Source organism: Ornithorhynchus anatinus, chromosome 2 (assembly GCF_004115215.2).
Source record: "Ornithorhynchus anatinus isolate Pmale09 chromosome 2, mOrnAna1.pri.v4, whole genome shotgun sequence".
Taxonomy (NCBI): Eukaryota; Metazoa; Chordata; class Mammalia; order Monotremata; family Ornithorhynchidae; genus Ornithorhynchus; species Ornithorhynchus anatinus.
Window position 1 is genome coordinate 54843571 of NC_041729.1, and position 24393 is coordinate 54867963.

At 51.4% G+C, this 24393-nt stretch overlaps 1 protein-coding gene across 3 annotated transcripts in view; it reads left to right on the plus strand.

The window, feature by feature from the left end:
- The first annotated feature begins 487 nt into the window (after positions 1-487).
- Positions 488-24393, plus strand: part of CIITA (class II major histocompatibility complex transactivator) — an 83284-nt gene continuing 59378 nt past the window's right edge. For 2 of the 3 annotated variants that reach the window (XM_029057630.2, XM_029057632.2), the window contains exon 1: positions 488-862. In XM_029057630.2, the coding sequence (XP_028913463.1) occupies positions 571-862 (292 nt within the window). In that variant the 5' untranslated portion in view covers positions 488-570. Of the gene's footprint in view, positions 863-19223; positions 19401-24393 lie in introns of those variants that run through there. The other variant, XM_029057634.2, reaches the window with a different exon arrangement.

A 24393-nucleotide genomic window follows, 5' to 3' on the forward strand; every position in this document is an offset into this window, starting at 1 on the left:
TGTATGGGGCTTGCTGAGACAGGGCCCTGCCCCAAGTCTGCAGCGAGTGAGGGTGAGAGGAAGCAGCCAGGACAGAAGGAGGCTCTCGAGGAGGCCGGGTTAACTCCCAGGCGGTCCAGAGGGCAGCGGGAGAAGGAGTCGAGATGAGCAGAACCCCAGGTCTGAGCCTCTGAAGCCTCAGGGACTGGAACAGAAAAATCGTCAATCGGCCACATAGGGCCCATGTTGGAGAAGGAGGCTCAGGGCTCGTCCCCCTGAGAAGAAGAGAACCGATGAGGGCATCTCTGAGATGCATCTAAGCCCCCGAGTGGGAGTCCGGGTGCAGGCGAGCCCTCTCGGCGGTGACCTTAGGCAGCAGCTGACGTCAAGAGCCAGAAGCAGCAGCACGGAGAGAGGAGGCACCCACCGCTCAAAATCAAATGAGGAAATCTCCGTGCTTACGAATTAAGCCTGAAGGTTGGATTGCCTTCTTTTTCACTTCAGCTTTCTGATGCTGTCTCCTTGGCCGCCTCTGAGTGTCCAGAGGTCCCAGGCTAGTTGCCTAAGCAGCCTCTTCAGAGCTCTGCAGTCATGAACCATTTCCAAGAGATCCTTCCTAGGGTCAGGAGGATCATCTCCGGACCCTTGACCTCTCAAGTCCATGGATTTCTGGACAGCCTTCTGGAAAGAGAGCTCCTCTCCCGGGAATACCACCAGGCCCTGCTCCAGGAGAAGGACAGGGAAGACCTCGCCAGGAAGATCTCCTTGACGCTCCTGGGAAAAAGGGATTTGTGCTTCAACACCCTGGCTCAAGGTTGCCTTCGCTCTGGGCACAAGCTGCAGACCTCTGCAGACAGCACTGCTGGGAGCAAGGGGAAAATTAGTAAGATGAACTCTTCCTTTCTTTTTTATTAATCGAAAATCCTTGTGCTCTTGAGCGCTTTGTTTCTCAGCTGTTCTCACAACATCGCTCTCAGGAAAAGGGAGAGGGAGGACGGGCTGCGACTGTTCACTCAGTGGGGAAACCGGGGCTCATAGAGGTTGTGTGACTTGCCCAAAGCCACCCAGCACACCAGCAGCAAAACTGTGGCTAGAGCTCAGTTCCCCTGTCTCCTTCTCTCCACCACCAGGCCACACCGTCTTTGAATGACTTCATTATTAGGAAAGTGATTTCTATTGGCAAAGGGCCTCCCTCTCCTTTTTAATTTTGACTCTTCTTTCGGCAGCCCTGGGGAAGAGGATGCAGGGCTGGGGAAGATTATCCATGCAATGTGTAGGCTCGGGAGGTTGGGCGGTGGTGCGGAAGGAAGGCCAGTGGTGGCCAAGATCCCTGGAGGAGCTGTGACAGGACTGCGTTCCACCTCTGTTACTTTTCAAATGCTCTGTGAGAGGGTGGTACATGAACTTCACGCCTGTTTAAAGGGGCTTCCAGGGGACAGGGCTTCATTCATTCAGTCGTATTTATTGAGCGCTTAACTGTGTGAAGAGCACTGTACTAAGCGCTTGGAAAGTACAATTAAGCAACAGATAGAGCCAATCCCTACCCGACAACAGGCTCACAGTCCAGAAGGGGGACGCAGACAACAAAACAAAACAAGTAGACAGGCATCAATAACATCAAAAATAGATAAATAGAATTAAAGAAATATGCTCTAATAATGATGGTATTTGTTGAGGGCTTAATATGTGTCAAGCACTGTTCTAAGCGCGGGGGGAGATACAAGCCAATCAGGTTGGGCGGGGCCCACTGCATTAATCCCTATTTTTACAGATGAGGTAACTGAGGCACAGAGAAGTGAAATGACTTGCCCAAGGACACAACAGGCTTTAATGCTGCTTATGGCTTAGGGGCAGGAGGTGATGATGAGGACTATGAATGGGGATTCCATCTGCCCGCCCACATCCCCAGCATCTTGTTGATTTGCCCAGAGGTGCAGAGTCTCGGGAGGGAGGTGGGCCCTGCCAGTCCTTCCGGGGGAGATGGGCTTCCACCGGCCCTCCGAGCCCCAGATGAATGACCACAGTCCTCCACGCTGCCTCTGGAGGCCCATTTCTACATGGGACAGTTCCTTTTCTTTTTGCTCCATTTCCTCTTTGAGACCTTGATTTTGATCTCCCATCCCACGCAGTTCCCAAATGTGGAACTGTTGCTGCCTTCCGGGTTTGGGGAACTGAACAGGGGTGCGGAGACTCCTAAAGTCATCCACGGGCTCCTTCGGTGGATCCCGCACCTCTAGCCTCTCAGAGGCGGGACGGGTGTTAGGCCCTGAGAGCCAGCGCCCCAGAGGAGCCCAAACTTCATCTACCTATCTGGAGGAGGCTTCTACTAATAATAATGATAATAATATTGATCACTGTGGCATTTGTTAAGCACTTACCATGTGTCAAGTGCTGTACTAAGTCCTGGCACCAGCCCCTCCCCACCACAACTGCACCTGTTCCCACTGAGTGGAGAGGGATTTGGTGGCTAGCAGAGATGAGAGACTGCCATACTCCTTGCCTTTAGCATCTCCAGTCCCAGACAGAAGCCAACGCCCCCATCCTGTCCTCCACCTGTGGCTGAAGTCTCCTCTTGGCCAATTCCTAAGGCCTCCTGGAGTCAGATGGCCTGATTACCAGATGGAGCAGGTCCTGCTAGATCAACCTCTTTGAAGAAGGGTGAGGAGAAGGAGGCTCAAAGAGAAGCAATAGATGGGATCTCTCTTGAGATAAAGAAGTCTTCAACAAGCCTTTGGAAACTGCCCTGCACCATCTTTTCCAACAAACTGGGAAAATGTGGTCCAAAGCCCAGTTCAGTGGGGCACTACCGGCCGGGGAGTGAGAATCCAGACAGAGGCTATTAGTGAGAAGCTATGTGGCCTAATGGTGAGAGTAAGGGACTGGGAGTCAAGAAACCTGGGTTCTAATCACAGTCTACTGTGTGACCTTGGGCAAGTCATTTAACTAGTCTGGGTCTCAGTTTCCTCTTCCATAAAATTAAGTGCTGGTTCCCCCTCCCCTTTTGAGTGTGACCCCTTCGTGGGGCAGAGGCTGAGTTGGATCGGATTGCTTTGTAGCTGCCCCAGCACTTGACTCATAGCAAACACTTAACAAATTCCACAGATTCCTTCAGTGACCTGGATGTTCTGCAGGTAAGACAGCGCTTGGACAAAAGGATAAGGATGCACAGAGACCTTGGGGCATAAAGGAATCAGAGTCTGTAAGGACAATTACAGAGGAATACACTTGGGGAGGAATCAGTCAGTCAGTCATATTTACCGAGCGCTTACTGTGTGCAGAACTCTCTCCTAAGTGCTTGGGAGAGCATAATATAGCAGAGTCGGTAGAAGCATTCCCTGCCCACAGTGAGCTTACTGCCGAGAGGGGGAAGACGGACATGAATACAAATTAATAAATTAGGGTTTTGTGCATAAGTGTTGTGGGGCTGAAGGATGGATGAATAAAGGGTGCAAATCTCAGTGCAACTGTGGCTCAGTAGGGGGTGGGAGAAGGCCTCTAGGAGGAAATGTGCTTTTAATAAGGTTTTGAAGGTGGGGAGAGAGATAGTCCACTGGAAATGAAGAGGGAGGACATTCCAGGCCATAGGTAGGATTTGGGTGAGACGTCAGCGGTGACATTGATGAGATCAAAGTACAGTGGGTACCGTGGTATTGGAGGACTGAAGTGTGTGGGCTGGGCTGTAGTAGGAAAGCAGAGAAATAAAATAAGGGGTGGCAAGGTGATTGAGGACTTTAAAACTGACAGTAAGGAATTTCTGTTTGATGTGGAGGTGGATGGGTAACCACTGGAGCTTCTTGAGGAGTGGGGAAACATGGACTGAGCAGTTTTGTAGCAAAATGAGCTGGGCAGCAGAGTAAATTATGGAGTGGAGTAGGGAGAGACAGGAGGCAGGGAGGTCAACAAAGGAGGCTAATGCAGTAATCAAGGTGGGACAGGATAAGTGTTTGGATTAATGTGTGGCAGTTAGGATGGAAAGGAAAGCACGGATTTTTAGAGATATTGTGCAGGTGGAACCGACAGGATTTGGTGACTGAATATGTGGGTTGAATGAGAGAGCTGAATTGAGGATAATGCCAAGTTTACGGGTTGAGACAGGGAGGATGGTGGTTCTGTCTACGGTGACAGGAGAGTCAGGGGAGGATAAGGTTTGGGTGGGAAGAAAATGAGTTCAGTTTTGGATGTTAAATTTGAGGTGTTGGTGGGACATCCAAGCGGAGATGTCCTTAAGGCAGGAGGAAATACAAGACTGCAGAGAAAGAGAGACCTCTGGGCTGGAGATGTAGATTTGGGAATCATCTGCACTGAAATTGTAGCTGAAGCTATGGGAATGAATGAGTTTTCCAAGGGAATGGCTGGAGATGGAGAATAGAAGGGGACCCAGAACTGTGCCTTGAGGGACCCCCACATTTAGCCCACTGAGCCCATGAGGGAGACCGAGAAGGAGCGGCCAAAGAGAGAGGAGGAAAACCAAGAGAGGGCAGTGCCAGTGAAGCCAAAGTTGGATAATGCTTCCCGAGGATGGGGGGGTGGGGGGTGGCCCACAGTGTTGAAGGCAGTGGAGAGGTCAAGTAGGATTAAGATGGAGTAGAGACCATTGGATTTGGCAAGAAGATCATCGGTGACCTTTCAAGGGGCAGTTTCTGTGGAAGTGAAGGAGATGGAAGCCGGATTGGAGGGGGCGGTCAAGGAGAGGGACTGGAGAGAGCAGGTGTAGACAACTCACTCAAGAGGTTGGAGCGGAATGGAGGGAAGAGGATGGGGTGATAAATGGAGGGAGCCGTGGAGTCAAGGGAAGGTTTTTTGGGGATAAGGGAAGACAGAAAGCAGTGGGGAAGAAGCCACTGGAAAATGAATAGTTGGAGATGGTGGTCAGGGAGGGAAGAAAGGAGGGGGCAGTGGGTGAGATGGACACGAATGTTTATTACAGAAAGAAGGAAATGGTAGGGTACGTAAGATATGCACACAAGTGCTGTAGGATGCATTGCTGCAAGCGCTTAGTACAGTGCTCTGCACACAATAAGTGCTCAATAAATGCCACCGCTGATAAGTGGCAGGAAAGGATTTGATATTAAGGAATTTAAGGTGGGACGATTATGTGAACCAGGGAGGGCCTCCTGGAAGAGAGATGATTCCAGAAGGACTGTGAAGATTGTGAAAAGCTGTGATCTATCACATGAGGAATGGGAAGGAATCAACAAGCAGTGGGAAGGGCTACAGTAAGGTCAACAATGGGAAAAGTGAACAAGGCATAGTAAGTTGGGTAACTTGAGAAGAACAAAAAGTGAAATCTGGGGTGAAATAGAAGGGAGTGGATAATTGGTAGGAAGAGAGCCGATGGAAATACTTAAAGGAAGTTGTCAGGAGTGTCTGTTTAATGCGGAGAAGAATGGACAATGATTGGTGTTTTTTGAGACAAAATAATAATAATGATATTTGTTAAGCACTTACTATGTGCCAAGCAATGGTCTAAGCGCTGGGGTACACAAGTTTAACCGGTTGGATGCGGTCCCTGTCTCAAGTGGGGTTCATAGTCTTAATCCCCATTTTACAGGTGCCGTAACTGAGGCACAGAGAAGTTAAGTGACTTGCCCAAAGTCACACAGGAGACAAGTGGCAGAGCTGGGATTAGAACTAGATCCTTCTGACTGCCAGGCCCGTCCTCTATCCACTAGGCAACACTGCTGAACGCAGAAGGACTTTTTTAGAACAATGAACCAGGTAATGGGATGAAATGTGGACTGGAGAGGGGAGAGAATGGAGGCAGATAGATCAGCTGGAAGTCAAGCCAGGATATGACAAGTACGTGGACCTGTGTGGTGGCCGTTTGGATGCAGAAGAAGGGGTGGATCCTTGGAAATGTTGTGGAGTCCATGTAGCAAAGCAGATGAATATACAAACTCACTCTGGAGTTGCCTCATTAGGAATATAAAAAATTAGACATGCGATGTCACCTTTTCCTAAAACTCATCCCTGGGTTGTGTGTCCACTTCTTGACTCCACATTCCAGAGGCATGTGGAGAATTTTGTGAGAATTCAGAGACGAGCCACTGCTATGATTCATGGGCTGGCAACTCAGATCTAAGTGTACAATGAAGACAGGAGTTACGATTCGAGAAAGGAACTAGGAATCCTAAGCCTTGGAGAAGAGGAGATTGGGTGGAGGGGCACTGGATGAGTCATTCTCCATCTCCAATGGGCTCAGAACCAGGGAAAATGGATTCAAACCAGAGAAACTGAGGTTTAAGGAAGACATTGTTGATATTTCCTGGAGGCACAGAGGGAGATTATGGAATGTCTTCCTCTGGGATTCTTTTAAAAACATGAGTGAAGAGAAGTAAGAGAAGTAAGAGAAGCAGCGTGGCTCCGTGGAAAGAGCACGGGCTTTGGAGTCAGAGGTCATGGGTTCGAATCCCGGCTCGGCCACTTGTCAGCTGTTTGACTGTGGGCAAGTCACTTAACTTCTCTGTGCCTCAGTTACCTCATCTGGAAAATGGGGATGAAGACTGTGAGCCCCACGTGGGACAACCTGATTCCCCTGTGTCTACCCCAGCGCTTAGAACAGTGCTCTGCACATAGTAAGCGCTTAACAAATACCAACATTATTATGAGTGTCCCATCCCTCATGGGAGGCAGGTCACTTCACTTCTCTGTGACTCAGCTATATCATCTGTAGACTGGGAATAAAGACTGTGATCCCTGTGAGGGACATGAGCTATGTCCAACTTGATTAGCTTGCATCTAACCCAACACTTAATACAGTGTCTGGCACATAGGAAACGCTTAACAAGTACCATTAAAAAAAATATATATTACCACCTTCAGTATCAGCACTGGGGGGAGACCTTGTTGTCAAACACAATATTGAGTGTTCTGGGGAATTACAAAAGAACAGTGAGACTTGTTACCTGCCCTCAAGGAGTTTCTTCATTGTCATATTTATTGAGCACTTAGTGTGTGCAAAACACGGTACTAAGCACTTGAGAGAGTACAATAAAACAGACACATTCCCTGTCCACAGCAAGTTCACTGTCTGGAGTTTACTATTTAATTGGAGATTGGTACGGGGCCAGAGAGGAGTTGAACAACAAAATATGAAGAAATATACAGTTAGGTGGTGGTGAGTCCAGAGCATAAATCAGAAGAACAATCAGAGTGATATAAATACCCAGAGAGATCCATAAGTGCTGAGCTACTTGGGTTGATGGGCTTTGGGAGGGTAGGGAATGTGTCTGCTAAATCGGTTGTATTGTACTCTCCTAAGCGCTCAGTGCTGTGCTCTTTGCGTAGTAAGGCTCAATAAATACTCAGTAATGCAAATACAAATAATACAAATAAATACCCAATATTAAATCAAGGCTCAACGGGAAGCAGCACAGCATAGTGGATAGGGCATGGGCCTGGGTGGTCATGGGTTCTAATTCCGATTCTGCTACTCGTCTCCTGCGCGGCTTTGGACAAGTCACGTTACTTCTCTGTACCTCAGTTACCTCGACTGTAAAATGGGGATTAAGACTGTGAGCCCCATGCCGGCCAGGGACTGCTTGTATCCATCCCAGCTGTTAGTACAGTGCATGGTAAGCACTTAACAGATACCACAGTTATTGTACTATTGATTGACTGATTGATTAAAGGGGCTGGGGAAATCCGTCCGTGTTTTTGGTAAAGGAAGACGTTGAACAAAAAAGAGGCTGAGTCACTCAGCCCCAGTTGAGGATTCCGTTGGTCAATCAGGAAGTCTCACCAGGCATCCTGCACTTTTCCTCAGAAATGAGAAGTGGTCTTTTTTTCCCAGAGGGGAAACACAAATCAAAGTTCAAGGGTAAACATCCTCTCACCTCATCTGCCTCCATTTATTTCCTATCCTCAGCACGATTGTCTCCTTCCCAAAGTGCCCCTTTTCCTCCCTCCTTCTCCCCCTACTTGTACATCAGTTTTTATCTCTCTGTGTCTTCCCCATGTTTTTATAATGGCATTTGTTAAGCACTTACTTTGTGCCATGCACTGTATTAAGTGCTGGGGTAGTTTACTGCATGGAAGGAGGCAGTGGTAAACCACTTCCATATTTTTACCAAGAAAACTCTATGGATCCACTACCGGAATGATTGCAGATGGAAGTGGGGCATTCTGGGAGAGATTCATTCATTCAATTGTATTTATTGAGCGCTTACTATATGCAGAGCACCGTACTAAGCGCTTGGAATGTACAATTCGGCAACAGAGACAATCCCTGCCCAATAATGGGCTCACAGTCTAAACGCAGGAGACGGACAGCAAAGGAAAACAGAACAAAACAAAACAAGTAGTCTGACACAGACTATTCTTATTCAAGACAAATAGAATCATAAATATATACACATCATCAACAAAATAAATAGAAAAATAATATATACAAATATGCACAGTGCTGAGAGGAGGGGAAGGGGAAAGAGCAGAGGGTGGGAGAGGGGGGAATGGGGAGGGGAGGAGGAGCAGAGGGAAGGGGGGGCTCAGTCTGGGAAGGCCTCTTGGAGGAGGTGAGCTCTCAGTAGGGCTTTGAAGAAGGGAAGAGAGTTTGGCAGATGTGAGGAGGGAGGGCATTCCAGGACAGCGGTAGAACATGAGCCAGGGGTCGACGGTGGGACAGGCATGAACAGGGGACCGTGAGGAGGTGAGCGGCAGAGGAGCGGAGTGTACCGAGTTGGGCAGTAGAAAGAGAGAAGGGAGGTGGGTTAGGAGGGGGCAAGGGGATGGAGAGCTTTGAAGCCAAGAGTGAGGAGTTTTTGTTTCGTGAGAAGGTTGATAGGCAACTACTGGAGGTTTTTGAGGGGAGTGACATGCCCAGAGCGTTTCTGTAGGAAGATGATCCGGGCAGCGGAATGAAGAATAGGCTGGAGTGGGGAGAGACAGGAGGAAGGGAGATCCGAGAGGAGGCTGACACAAGAATCCAGTTGGGATATCATGAGAGCTTGTACCAGCACGATAGCAGTTTGGATGGAGAGGAAAGGGTGGATCTTGGCGATATTGTGAAGGTGAGATAGGCAGGTGTTGGTGACGGATTGGGTGTATGAGTGAATGAGAGCGCAGAGTAGAGGATGACACCAAGGTTGCAGGCCTGTGAGACGGGAAGGATGGTCGTGCCATCCACAGTGACGGGGAAGTCAGGGAGAGGACAGGGTTTGGGAGGGAAGATAAGGAGCTCAATCTTAGAGATGTGCCCATGGTGTCGCTATGGTTCGGAGATGACTCCATAACATAAGTCAAGACTAGATACAAGCTATCTTCTTCTATCTACAAGCTGAGGTAGATACAAACTATTGCCCATCCACATCCACATCACCACTGGCTTTAAAGCACCGAATCACTTTGCCCCCATCTCACCTCCCTACACTCCTACTACAACCCAAACCGCACATTTTTTTTCTCTAAAGCTAGCCTTCTCACTGTACCTCCGTCTCGTCTGCCTCACAGCCAACCTCTTGCCCACATCCTAACTCTGTCCTGGAACACCCTCCCTCCTCATATCAGGCAGATAATTGTTCTCCCCCACTTCAAAACCTTACTGAGGCACATCTCCTCCAAGAAACCTTCCCTGACTAAACCCTCCTCTCTTCTCCCACTCCCTTCTGCGCTGCTCTTACTTCATTCCTTCATTCACCCTCCCTCCCATCCCCACAGCACATATGTATAGACCTGCACATATCTGTAATTTACCTATGTGTTTATATCAACGACTGTTTCCCCGTCTAGACTGAGCTCACTGTGAGCAGGAATGTGTCTGTTTGCTGTTATATTGTACTCTCCCAAGCACTTAGTACAGTGCTTTGCAGACAATAAGCACTCAAGAACTACCACTGAATGAATGAATCAGTTCAAACAATGTCCCACCTGGAGCTTACAGTCTTCATCTCTATTTTACAGAAGAGGTAACTGAGGCCCAGAGAAGTTAAATCAATTGCCCAAGGTCACCTAGCAGATAAGTGGCAGAGCTGGGTTTAGAACGGAGGTCTTTTTGACTCTTCTGGGCCTGTGCTCTCTCCACTAGGCCACACTCCTTACTGTGTGTCGAGCACTGTTCTAAGCACTGGGATAGATACAAGTTAATCAGGTTGGACACAGTCCCCGTACCACATGGGGCTCAGAGTTAAAGTAGGAGGACATGGGCATTGTTTCTGTTATACTTTCCCAACCAGCCCAACAACTATCCTTAGTTAATTATGTATTTTATTTTATGTCCTCAGGCTTATCAACCAGTAGTGTTTACAATGCAATTACTCTGTGCAGATCACTGCACTGAGTAAGCACTTGAGAGAATATGCCAGTGCAAGAGACCTATTTCCTGCCCATGAGGAGTTTACAATGTAGAGGGGAGATATACTAAAATAAATTACAGGTAGGGGACAGACAAAGGAGTTTAAAGATATATGCATGAGGGCTACAGATAAGAGGTGATTAGGGGGCTAGGAAATGTTGAAGCAGCAGTAGGAAGGGAAATTAGGCAGGAAAATGAGAAGTGTATCAGGCATGGCCACCTGGAAGAGAGGCAGGGTGGTCTAACGGGTAGAGAATGAGCCTGGGAGTCAGAAGGACCTGGGTTCTAATCCCAACTCCCCCACTTGTCTGCCATGTGACCTTGAGCAAGTCACTTAACTTCTGTGTGCCTCAGTTCCCTCAACTGTAAAATGGGAATTAAAACGGCAAGTCCCAAGTGATATGGACTGTGTCCAACCTGATTATCCTGTGTCTACCCCAGTGCTTAGGACAGTACCTGACATGTAATAAGTGCTTAACAAAAACCAGAAAATATGTGATTTCAGAAAGGACTTGAAGATGGAAAGAACAATGATTTGTTGGAGATGAAGGGGGAGGCCATGCCAGGCAGACGGCAGAGGGTGGGCAAGAGTTTAATGTCGAGGGAGACAAGAACGAGGCACGGTGACAAGGTTGGCTTGAGAATATATAGGTATATTTTTATTTGGAATCTCATTTATATGTTCAGTAGTTACGTATTCTGCTATTTCATGCTCAGTGCTGGCACTATTTCCTGTTAAATCCTCCTCTGCACACTCTTGGTAAATAAGTTTGGGTTGACCGTTATCCCCTCCTCTTATCCCACTCACTCCTCCTTCAAAGTCTTATTGAAGACCCATCCCCTCCAGGAGGCCTTCCCTGACTAAGCCCTTTTTTCTTCTTCTCCCTCTCCCTTCACTGTCGCACTGACTTGCTCCCTTCATTCATTCTCCCCTCCCAGACCCACTGCACTTCTGTACGTATCTGTAATTCATTGATTCATTTCTGTTAATGTCTCTCTCCCCCCTAGACTGTAAGCTCGTCATGGGCAGGGAATGTGTCCGTTTACTGCTAAAGTCTACTCTCCCAAACGCTTAGTACATTCATTCAATCATATTTATTGAGCGCTTATTGTGGACAGAGCACTGTACTAAGCATTTGACAGCGTCTGCAGACAGTAAGCTCTCAATAAATGCAATTGAATGAATGAATGAATCCCAGGAGCTCCTTAGAGCCAGTCAATATTTGTTTTGTTTGTCTTATACTCCACCAAGTACTTTGCCCTCAATCCTTCTGATTGACCTGTTAGAACAATGATTCACACATTGAACTCCCTTAAATTTGGCAAAACCCAGTGGGAAGGAACCTTCTAAAACAAGAAACCTAGCTCCAATCCCCTTCCTCTGGATTTCCCCTAGGCTCTCTGGTTTTGCAACTTTCCTTAGTGCTGTTACTTCTTTCTGGTATTCATTAACTTGAAATAACTGGAAGAAAACCTTTGTTCTCTAGAGCTGAGCTTCCTTAATTAATGGGGGTACTATTAACTTGAAATAAACTGAAAGAAAACAGTTTCTCGCTAGAGCTGAACTTCCCTAATCCATTTAATGGGGGTATCATTTTGAATCTTAATGACTAAAACCAAACCAAGTCATAATTCATGAGAAGGAAGCTCTACCTCTCCTGACTGGCAGGGTACTTAAGTGCCTGCTGTATGGTGAATTGAAATTTTTTTAATGTTATTTATAGAGTGCTTATTATGTAACGGGTACCATATTAAGGGTTGAGGTAGATGCAAGACAGTTCCTGTCCCACATGCGGCCCACAGGGTAAATAGGTGGGAATAGGATTTCATTTCCATTTTATAGATGGGATTACGGAGAGTGAAGAAGTTAAGGGACTTGCCCAAGATCACACAGAAGACAAGTGGTGGACCTGGGTTTAGAGCCCAATCCTCTGGCTCCCAGACCTTTCCACTAGGCCATGCTGCTTCTGCGGTCTCCTTTGCGGGCTCCTCCTCCCCCTCCCATCCCCAACTGTAGGAATTTCTCAAGGGTCAGTTCTTGGTCCCTTTCTGTTCTCCATCTACAGTCACTCCCTTGGTGAACTCATTCGCTCCCACGGCTTCAACTATCATCTCTACCGCAGATGACACCCACCTTTTCCCCTGTTCTCTCCCCTCCCTCCAGGCCCGTATCTCCTCCTGCCTCCAGAATGTTTCCACCTGGATGTCTGCCCGCCACCTAAAACTCAATATGTCGAAGACTGAGCTCCTTATCTTCCCTCCCAAACCCTGTCCTCTCCCTGATTTTCCCATCACGATGGATGGCACTGCCATCCTTCCCGTCTCACAAGCCCGCAACATTGGTGTCATCCTTGACTCCGCTCTCTCATTCACCCCACACATCCAGTCAGTCACCAAAACCGAGGCCTTCCCAGAATGAGCCTTCCCTTTCCCTCTGCCCCTCTTTCCCTCTCTATTCCCCCTAATCCCTCCTTCTGCTCTACCCCCTTTCCCTTCCCACAGCACTTGTGTATATTTGTATATATTATTTATTACTCTATTTTATTAATGAGGTGCATATAGCTATAATTCTATTTATCTATTTTGATGGTATTGATGCCTCTCTACTTGTTTTGTTTTCTGTCTGTCTCCCCCTTTTAGACTGTGAGCCCGTTGTTGGGCAGGGATTGACTCTGTTGCCGAATTGTACATTCCAAGCACTTAGTACAGTGCTCTGCACACAGTAAGTGCTCAATAAGTAACGATTGAATGAATTAATGAATACAGTGCACTGTACTAGGCACTTGGGAGAGTGCAGTATAACAATATAACAGAGTTGGTAGACACATTCCCTGCCTTCAGAGAGCTAACAGTCCTGAGGGGAAGGGTGTTAGTCCCTTGTTAGAATATAAACTCGTTATAGGTAGGTGTCATGTCTTCAACCTCTATTTGACTCTCCCAAGTGCTTAGCATTCAGCAGCCCCCAATAAATATTATCGACTGATTGATGATGATAATAATAATAGTTAAATGCTTTACTGTATGTCAAGCACTGTACTAAACACTGGGGTAGAAAATCAGGTCAGGCACAGTTCCTGTCTAAGAGGGTCAGGTATGTAACCTCCATTTTACAGATGCAGAAACTGAGGGCTAGAGAGGTTAAGTGACAAGCCCAAGGTTACACAACTAGCAGGGGGAAGAGCTGAGACTAGAATCCAGGTTTTCGGGCTCCCAGCCCTGTGCACTTCTGTCCTCTTTTCCATTGTACCACATTCATCTAAATACAATTCTGCAGTGGTAAGATCTGTTAAACCCACTGAAAAGATTTAGGTTTGCTTTTGCCCCAAAGACCCTGAAACTACAGACTTTATCATCAGCTTTGACAGAGCAGGGCACTATCATCATCATCATCGAAGTTATCTATTGAGTGTTTACTCTTTGCAGAGCACTGTACTAAGTGCTCGGGACAGTACAATTCAACAGAGTTGGCAGACATGTTCCCTGCCCACTGGAAACGTGAAGAAAGTTTAACTCTGATGAGTCCAAATTGAAAAGATGCTAAGAGGCAGGAATGAAACGATCAATAGGTCAACTGAGGTGACTATTCCAAGGCCCATGAGTTCTTGAGGGACTTATTCTTTTCGTTAAGGGGCTCACCCGCCATCTTTTGGGAGTCTGTGCCGAAAGGTCCAAACACATTAAAGGATTGCAGATTGCCCCGTATCCCAAGAAATTAGTCTGCCCCCTCCTCCCTTCGCTCCTGATTTCCTACCAGCCAATCATATTTATTGAGCACTTACTGTGTCCACAGCACTGTACTAAGAGCTTGGAAGAGTACACTATAACAATAAAACAGACACTTTCCCTGCCCACAACGAGCCTACACTCTAGAGGGGGAGATAGACATTTAATATAAATAAAATGAATATAACATAAAGTTATATTAATAAATAAACGCTACGACCCAATCTGCACACTTCACTCCTCTAACCCCAACTTACTCGATCTTGTCTATCTCACTGCTGACCCCTCGCCCACATCCTGCCTCTGTCCTGTAACTCCCTCCCTCTTCATAACTGACAGACAATCACTCTCTCCACCTTCAAAGCCTTATTAGAAACACATCTCCTCTAAGAGGTCTTCTTCCTTGACTAAATCCTCATTTTCTCTTCTCCCACTCCTTTCTGTATTGCTCTTGAACTAGGATTTGTACTCTTTATTCACACTTCCCTCAGGCCCCTGGCACTTATGTACACACCTGCAATTTAATTTATTTATCTATCTTAATGTCTGTCTCCTTCTCCAGAATGTAAGCTTGTTGTGGGCAGCGAACATGCCTACCCACTCTGCTATATTGCACTAGTGGATAGAGGTAAGAGGTAATATCCAAGTGATTAGGGGGCTCGGAAATGTTGAAGCAGCAGTAGGGAGGGAAATAAGGTGGGAAAATGAGAATTGCATCAGGCTTGGCCACCTGGAAGAGAAGCAGTGTGGTCTAATGGGTAGAGAATGAGCCTGGAAGGCCCTGGATTCCATCCCCACTCCAACACTTACCTGGCGTATGACCTTGGGCAAGTCACTTGACTTCTCTGCGCCTCAGTTCCCTCATCTGTAAACTGGAGATCAAGACTGCGAGGCCCATGTGGAACAAGGGCCGTGTCTGACCCGATTAGCTTACGTCTACCCTAGCGCTTATATAGCTAGTGCTTAAATGCCATAAAAATTTGCTTAGTTCGGTCCACCGCACACAGTGAAGGGTTCAGTATGTTCGCTTGCTTGATTAAATGTTTGATTCTGAAGCAGCCAGATCAGGAGTCGGAGGTGCATTGTGGGAGTTCCTGTAGTTTCCAGGACATGGGTTCTAGCCACCCCTTCCTCCCTTAGCTCTCACATTCACCTAATGTGGTACCTACTCCGGCACCACAGCCTGCAAGTCATCTATATTCAGTTCCCTCCTTAAAAATCCAGAAGTTGTGGTTCTCACACAGAGAGGCCAGTGGGGCTGAGACGTAGATTCCTGCTGGGAAACCAGGATGCCACAAAATAGGGAAGATCAGGTTATTTCTGAGTTCAGCTCTGAAAGATCAAAGAGTGAGTAACGAGCAGCACCTGAGGGGACATGCGACAGACCGACAATTCTAACAAGCCAGCAAACGTAATGCACGTCCTTTCACGGAGGAATTTTTCTTGCAAAAGAAAGTGATGTCGTCCTCCTATTACAATCGACGTGAAGTTGAAGGTCTATGAAGCTGTGGTGGTGTCTGACACTCATGTGATTGTGTGGCTCGGATCTACTACAGAATATAATCCGGTCTTCCAGAGGGGTTTCATCAGCACCACCTCTGCTCTGTCTCAACCCCCAAAGCCAGGGCAAGGACTGTCTGTACCTACTCTTAAGTATTCAATCAATCAATAATAATGTTGGTATTTGTTAAGCGCTTACTATGTGCAGAGCACTGTTCTAAGAGCTGGGGTAGATACAGGGTCATCAGGTTGTCCCCCGTGGGGCTCACAGTTAATCCTCATTTTACAGATGAGGTAACCGAGGCACAGAGAAGTTAAGTGACTTGCCCACGGTCACACAGCTGACAAGTGGCAGAGCAGGGATTCGAACCCATGACCTCCGACTCCCAAGCCCGGGCTCTTTCCACTGAGCCACGCTGCTTCTCACTGGCATTTACTGAGCACTTACTCTATGTAGAGCACTGTGCCAAATGCTTGGCAAAGTATGTAGACGTGATCCCCACCCACGAGGAATTTACTGTCTACTGGAGAGTTTACAATCTATAATCTGTATTATCCTCTTCCAAGCACTTAGCACAGTCCTCTGCACCCAGTAAGTATCTACAGAGCACCACTGAGTGTCAAGTAGTGAGTACCAACAACCAGGTCTTCAGACACAGCTCACCACACCCCTCCGCCTCGCCCCTCCCCCCCACCAACCCCCTCCCCTACTTTCCCATCCTTCCCTGCAGTATCCTCAGAGGAGATCTCCTCCCTCCTCGCAAGTGCCACCCCCTCCACCTGCGCCTCGGACCCCATTCCCTCTCACCTTATTAAAACTCCCATTCTCTCCTAGACCCCCTCCAATCTGGCTTCCGTCCCCTCCACTCTACCGAGACTGCTCTCTCTAAGGTCACCCATGACCTCCTTCTTGCCAAATCCAATGGCTCCTACTCCATTCTGATCCTCCTTGACCTCTCTGCTGCCTTTGACACTGTCGACCATCCCCTCCTCCTCCATACCTTATCTCACCTTGGCTTCACGGACTCTGTCCTCTCCTGGTTCTCCTCTTACCTCTCTGGCCGGTCATTCTCGGTCTCCTTCGCTGGAGCCTCCTCCCCCTCCCCTCCTTTAACTGTTGGAGTTCCTCAAGGGTCAGTTCTTGGCCCTCTTCTGTTCTCCATTTACACTCACTCCCTCGGTGAACTCATCCGCTCTCGGCTTTGACTACCATCTCTACGCAGATGACACGCAGATCTACATCTCCGCCCCTGTCCTCTCCCCCTCCCTTCAGACTCGCATCTCCTCCTGCCTCCGGGACGTCTCCACCTGGATGTCGGCCCGCCGCCTAAAACTCAACATGAGCGAGACTGAGCTCCTCATCTTCCCTCCCAAACCCGGTCCTCTCCCAGACGTCTCTATCACCGTCGATGGCACGACCATCCTTCCGGTCTCTCGGGCCCGCGATCTCGGTGTCATCCTTGACTCGTCTCTCTCGTTCACCCCACACATCCTATCCGTTACCGAGACCTGCCGGTTTCACCTCTACAATATCACCAAATCCGCCCTTTCCTCTCCACCCAAACGGCTACCTTACTGTTACGGGCTCTCGTTATATCCCGGCTAGACTACTGTGTCAGCCTTCTCTCTGACCTCCCTTCCTCCTCTCTCGCCCCGCTCCGGTCTATTCTTCACTCCGCTGCCCGGCTCATCTTCCTGCAGAAACGATCTGGGCCTGTCACTCCCCTTCTCAAACAACTCCAGTGGTTGCCTATCGACCTCCGCTCCAAACAAAAACTCCTCACTCTAGGCTTCGAGGCTCTCCATCACCTTGCCCCTTCCTACCTCTCCTCCCTTCTCTCTTTCTACCACCCACCCCACACGCTCCGCTCCTCCGCCGCCCACCTCCTCACCGTCCCTCAGTCTCGCCTATCCCGCCGTCGACCTCTGGGTCACGTCCTCCCGCGGTCCCGGAACGCCCTCCCTCCTCACCTCTGCCAAACTGATTCTCTTTCCCTCTTCAAAACCCTACTTAAAACTCACCTCCTCCAAGAGGCGTTCCCAGACTGAGCTCCTCTTCTCCCTCTACTCCCTCTGCCATCCCCCCTTTACCTCTCCGCAGCTAAACCCTCTTTTTCCCCTTTTCCCTCTGCTCCTCCACCTCTCCCTTCCCATCCCCACAGCACTGTACTCGTCCGCTCAACTGTATATATTTTCGTTACCCTATTTATTTTGTTAATGACTTGTACATCGCCTTGATTCTATTTAGTTGCCATCGGTTTTTACGAGATGTTCTTCCCCTCGACTCTATTTATCGCCATTGTTCTTGTCTGTCCGTCTCCCCCGATTAGACCGTAAGCCCGTCAAACGGCAGGGACTGTCTCTATCTGTTGCCGACTTGTTCATCCCAAGCGCTTAGTACAGTGCTCTGCACATAGTAAGCACTCAATAAATACTATTGAATGAAGGTTGGACACAGTCTCTGTCCCTGTATATATCTATATCTATCTTTCCGTTTATTTATTTATTTATTTATTTATTTATTTATTTATTTATTTATTCATAGTAATATATGTAACCCCCTCTAGGCTGTGAGCTTGTTGTGGTGGGCAGGAGTGTGTCTGTTGTTATATTGTATTCTCCCAAGCACTTAGTACAGGGTTTTTCACACAGTAAGTGCTCAGTGAATATGACCGAATGAAGAAATAGATGTTCCATATGGGGTTCACAGTCTAGGTGGGGGAGAGAACACGTATTGAATCTCCATTTTGCAGATGAAGGAATCTGAGGCACAGAGAAGTCGTGGCTTGCCCAAGGCCACAGAGTAGGCAAGTGGCAGAGACTGAATTAGAACTCGGGCCCTCTGTCTCCCAGGCCTGTGCTCTTTCTGCTAGGCCCCGCTGCTTCCACTGTTAGATGGCGATGCACTGATTTAAGTATCGAGGATAGTACGATACAATCGAATCGACGGTCACGTTCCCTGCTCGCGAAGAGCAGTCTAGAAATATTTCGTGTTTTTCTGGTTGTGCCCACTGGACTGGAGGAACTTACTTTCACCCCTGGTCACTTAAAAGTTACGAGTCGGTAAGACCGGCATCCTGGAATAAGCGCGACCCCATCGGGATCGGAGTTTTTGAATATGAAATGGTAGCAACGGCTGTGAAACGGCGTCTGCACACACGTACTTTGAAAGCACCTAACAGAGATGAGCCATAAGAAATCCATCGTCTCCCTTCCCTTTGGTCTTTCTTTCAGTAGGGTTCATCTGCACTCGGTGTTGCAGGGGAAATGATCTATTCCCCAAAGCGAAAAGGTTTGCAATTCCCTGGAAAAGGACTGGGCGGTGCAGCCCGGGGACAGGAAGAGCTCGGGAGCCTCGGTCCTATCGAAGATCAGAATTGCGATGATTAATAGCGGGCAGATGGCTTAATCCCTTCGGGTCTCTAGTGTCACATGGTTTGGCTGCCCAGTGAGTTGCATGTGGGTATTGTTACGGTTTATGGTTGTAATAGGGAACTGAAAGAAGAGCAATCAAGAGAGGCGAAGCCTAGGGAGCGTAAGCAAAAGGAGGTAAGTGTAGACGGCTCGGGAGGGCATGCTGCTGTTCAAAGTTGACAAGCTGCGGTGGAGAATTTGGGCCCCGTCCCCTAGTCGGTTCCCTTCCCACACATTGGTTTATCTCTCCGTCCACTCAAGAGTAGGCAGGAGAGTGGGAGGGCCTACGAACGGCTGCCTCGCGGGCCGTTCGCATCCCTTCTCATCACTAAGGCAGCGTGCGGGTTCGCCGGCTCAGGAGGGAGACTGGTTCACGAGGGAGACAGCCCAGCCTGGAAGCCGCCCGTCATCGCTGTGGCCTCCTCGACCTGACCCCGAGCTTGCTTCCGCCCATCGCGTGGTCCGTCCGTCTTCCCCCGGGCCGGTGGAATCTCAGGTAAAAGGGGAAAAAGTCGGGGAAAACACTCGACTGGAGCCAGGTTCAGAAATGACTGTGCTGACCTCCAGTCGGAGGAGGGAAGTTGTGGTCGGGAGATAAGAGTTCAGGCCCAAAGGTAAGCCCCACAGGCAGATACCGCTCTGATTGATATTGATGGGATCCTGGGCAAAAGAAGATAAAGGTTATTTAGTGTGTTTTCTCCCTAAAGCCTCTGACATTTCAGTTTTAGCCTCGAATGCTGCGTCCTAGTAATAGCGGAGGAGGGAAATTTGGGAGAATATTCCCCGAATGGGGAAATGGGTTGAACTTTGGGGCAGAGGGTCGAAAGACATTTAAAAACATTAGAAGAGCGTGTTGCAAGTCACTGGAGTTTTTACCGTCATCTGGGCTAGAAGACAGGGTTGTGCGGGAGGTGTCCTCTTCCCTGCCAGTTGGAGGCCTCACGCGGGTCGGGGACCGCGCAAGACCCCCACCCGCCCCTCCTTGCGGGTTGGCGGGAAACAAAGCAGAGTCTGGTGGGGCTGAGCCAGCAGCGATCACGGCTCCAGGCAAAAACTTTGGAAACCTCAGCCCATCACTGGTCCGGGCCACCAATCCTGACAGACGGCTTTAGGGGATCCACTCGGAGGTCACGGCCCCGTGGTGATCCGACCGGTAGTGGCGGTAAGAGATGGAAACCGCAGGCCCCGGGATCCCATTCCCGTCCCTCCCCGCTCCCAAGTGAATCCCGGCTCCGCCGCTTGTCTGCTGTGTGACCTTGGGCAAGTCACTTTACTTCTCCGGCCTCAGTCACCTCTTCTGTAAAACAGGGATTAAGACCGTGAGCCCCACGTGGGACAGTCTGATTACCTTGCGTCTACCAGTGCTTAGAACGGTGCTTGGCCCATAGTAAACGCTTAAATGCCATAATAATAATAATATTCTGCACGATGAACCTGGTGAGGCTTTCTTTCAGGGTGCATAATAATAATTTCTATTATATAGTAATTACTATCATCATTATTACGGGCCCTGAAAGAAAGCCTTTATATAGTAATTACTATCATCACTATTACGGGCCCTGAAAGAAAGCCTCACCTGGTTCATTGTGCAGAATCTGCTGCACAGAAGCGAAGGTTTGGCCGGAGGGTTTGAGAAGCAGCGTGGCCTGGTGAATGGAGCATGGGTCTGAATGTCAGAAGGACGTGAGTTCTAATCCTGACTCCGCCGCTTGTCGGCTGGGTAACCTCGGGCAAGTCACTTAACTTCCCGTGTCTCAGTTATCTCATCTGTCAAAAGGGGATTAAGAGTGTGAGCCCCATGTGGTGCAGGGACCGTGTCCAACTTGAGAAGCCTGTGTCTACTTCAGCGCTTAGTACCGTGCCTGCCTCCTAGTAAGCACTTAACAAATACCATTTCCTTAAAAAAAACAAGGGCGGGAAAAGGAGAGTGTCTGTCATTAAGAAGGGGATATATCTGCACCTCATCTGCCCTGGGAAATGTCACTTCCACGCCTTCTCCCCGTGGGACAGCGACCGTGTCCTACCCGATCTTCTTGTACCCAGCGCTCAGTGCGGTGACTGGCACGTAGTAAGCGCTTAATAAATACCATCATTATTATTATGATTATTTTGCTGGTTGGGTTCCGGTCCAGGACGGAGGGTTTGGCACCGGATGGGGGTGGAGCTGGGAATTCTGTTCCGTCCCGGACGGGTCTCAGGGAGAAGGTAAACTAGCGTCTGAGCCCTTGGAGGTGTGTTTGTGTTGGGGGACGCATTTACGTGATGGTTTTCTCTTAGCTCAGTGGGTCCTCCTAACCCCTCTCCTCTACCAGGTCTGGGAATTGGGGGCTCCGGGGGCCTGGAGGTGGTTGGGTGGGGGCTGGGGGGTCCCTGGACCCCGCCGGGGCCTCCGTCCAGCCGGAAGGCCGGGTAAGGAGTAGCCGGCCGTCGGTCCCGGAGGAGCCCGCGGGCCGGCACGGAAGCAGACAGGAGATCCGGCCGGGGCTGGGGAGGCCCCGGGGGTGACCGTGGGGACGCAGGAGCCGGACCCTGAGGGGCGAGTCGCCCTTCTCCATCCCTCTCCCTTTCGTCCCTCCCTCGGGGCTGGCGCGGGCCCTTGCGGGTGAGGTGGAGAACCCCGGCGAAGATGCCGCCCGGGCAGGGTGGGCACGAATGGGGCGCTGGGGGCTTGGAGCGGGGCGGAGGGCTTAGGATCTCCGGGAAGGGGGCGCCGGGACGGGATTACTCGGGAGAAAGGAGAGATTCCCGCTATCCGTGTGGAGCGTTTGCGGGGAAGCCCGTTGGGAGGCAGGAATGAGATGGGGACCAGCGGACCCATCTAACTGTTTCTGTGTCTTGTCCCTTATGCCGGCGGGGCGGAGATGCGGGAGGTGCGGAGTCGTGGGACGGCGCGGGGTTGCGGGACAGCGGAATTGCGGGGAGCGCAGAGATACGGTGGGGCGGGGGGGTGGGGGGGAGATACCGAGATGCGGGGAGCGAGGAGTTGCGTGGCGGTGCGGAGATGCGAGGAGAGCGGACTTGTGGGGCGGCGCGGAGTTGCGGGCGGCAAGTAGATGCGGGGAAAGCGGAGTTGCGTGGAGACGCGGAGATGCAGGGAAACGTGGAGAGGCGGGGAGTGTGGAGATGCGGAGATACGGCAGGGAATGTGTGTGTTGTGTGTTGAGGGGGGAGGGAACACCGAGATGCGGGGAGAGAGGAGATGCGGGGAAGCGTGGGGATGCGGGTGGAGCGGAGATGCAGGGAAGCGTGGAGAGGCGGCGCGGCGCGGAGATGCGAGGAGTGCGGAGATGCGGGACGCGTGGGGAGGTGGGGGGTGCGCAGGTGGGGCGGGGGGGCGGGGGGAGACTCGGAGACGGAGGGAAGCATGGAGATGCGGGGCGGCGCGGAGATAATACTAATGTCGGTATCTGTTAAGCGCTCACTACGTGCGGAGCACTGTTCTAAGCACTGAGGGTAGAAACAGGGTGATCAGGTCGTCCCACGTGAGGCTCCCAGTCCTCATCCCCATTTTACAGACGAGGGAACTGAGGCACAGAGAGGTTAAGTGACTTACCCACAGTCACACACACAGCTGACAGGTGGCCGAGCCGGGATTCGAACCCATGACCTCTGACTCCCAAGCCCGGGCTCTTTCCACTGAGCCACGCCGCTTCTCTGAGATGCGGGACGCGTGGGGATGCGGGGGAGTGCGGAGGTGCGGGACGCCACGAAGATGTAGGGAAGCGTGGGGATGCGGGGGGAGTGCGGAGGTGCGGGACGCGTGGGGATGCGGGGAGTGCGGAGGTGCGGGACGCGTGGGGATGCGGGGAGTGCGGAGGTGCGGGACGCCACAAAGATGTAGGGAAGCGTGGGGATGCGGGGGAGTGCGGAGGTGCGGGACGCGTGGGGATGCGGGGAGTGCGGAGGTGCGGAGTTGGGGCTGGGCCGGAGGGAAGGGACGGGCCACCGGGATGCGGGGAGAGCGGAGGTGCGGGACGCCGCGGACATGCAGGGAAGCGTGGGGATGCGGGGGAGTGCGGGGATGCGGGACGCGTGGGGATGCGGGGGAGCGGAGGTGCGGGACGCCGCGAAGATGTAGGGAGGCGTGGAGATGCGGGAGGCGTGGGGTGCGGGGAGGCGTGGGGATGCGGGGGAGCGGAGGTGCGGAGATGGGGCCGGGCCGGAGGGACGGGCCGGGCCACCGGGAGGCGGGGAGAGCGGAGGTGCGGGACGCCGCGAAGATGTAGGGAGGCGTGGAGATGCGGGAGGCGTGGGGTGCGGGGAGGCGTGGGGGTGAGGGGGAGCGGAGGTGCGGTGATGGGGCCGGGCCGGAGGGACGGGCCGGGCCACCGGGAGGCGGGGAGAGCGGAGGCGCGGGGCGCCGCGAGGTGGCCCAGAGCGGCGGGTCGGGGGGCGTTGCGGGGTCCGGGGGCGGGAGAGGAGCCGCGCCGTCCTTCCCGCCCACCCCGGAGCGGCACAGACGCACGAAATGGAAAGCGAAAGCGGGGGGCGGGGGGCGGGGAGGCCCCGGGGCCTCGGACAGCGCCGCCAGCCGCAGCGACGACCGGAGGTGAGTGCGGGGCCGGGGCCGGGGCCGGGGGATGGGGGGGGGGGACGGACGAAGGCGGCCGAGCGCTAAGCGCAGGACCCCCCGGGCCCCCTCTGCGCGCCCCGACCCGCGTTGGAACGGCGTCGGAGGGCCTTGACCCAGCAGGCCGCTTGCGGGGGTGGGGATGGTTGCGGGGGGCCGCGCTCTTTTCTCCGCGCAAAGAACCCCCCCCCCCCCCCAGGCTGGGCAGCCCCTGGAAGCGGCGTGGCTCAGTGGCAAGAGCCCGGGCTGGGGAGTCGGAGGACATGGGTCCGACCCCCGTGGGCGAGTCACTTCACTGCTCTGGGCCTCAGTTCCCTCATCCGGAAAATGGGGATGAACGGGGAGCCTCCCGTGGGGCCACCTGATGACCCCGGACCTCCCCGGGAGTCGGAGGACATGGGTCCGACCCCCGTGGGCGAGTCACTTCACTGCTCTGGGCCTCAGTTCCCTCATCCGGAAAATGGGGATGAACGGGGAGCCTCCCGTGGGGCCACCTGATGACCCCGGACCTCCCCCAGCGCTTAGAACAGGGCTCTGCGCCTCGTAAGCGCTCAACGGATACCAACATTATCATTATCCCGGCTGACCAGTGGGACCGTGGGCGAGTCACTTCACTGCTCTGGGCCTCAGTTCCCTCATCCGGAAAATGGGGATGAACGGGGAGCCTCCCGTGGGGCCACCTGATGACCCCGCATCTCCCCCAGCGCTTAGAACAGTGCTTAGGAATCCCGTCAGCGGGATGGTTATTATCACGCGGGGCCAAGCCGGACCGGGGTGGGGCGGGGAGGCTCGTTCTTTCCTGCCGATTTTGGTTTTTAGTGGTATTGGTTAAGCGCTTCCCATGTGCTTAGTGGCCACAGCCCGGACCTGGGAGTCAGAAGGACCTGGGTTCTAATCCCGGCTCCGCCACGCGTCTGCT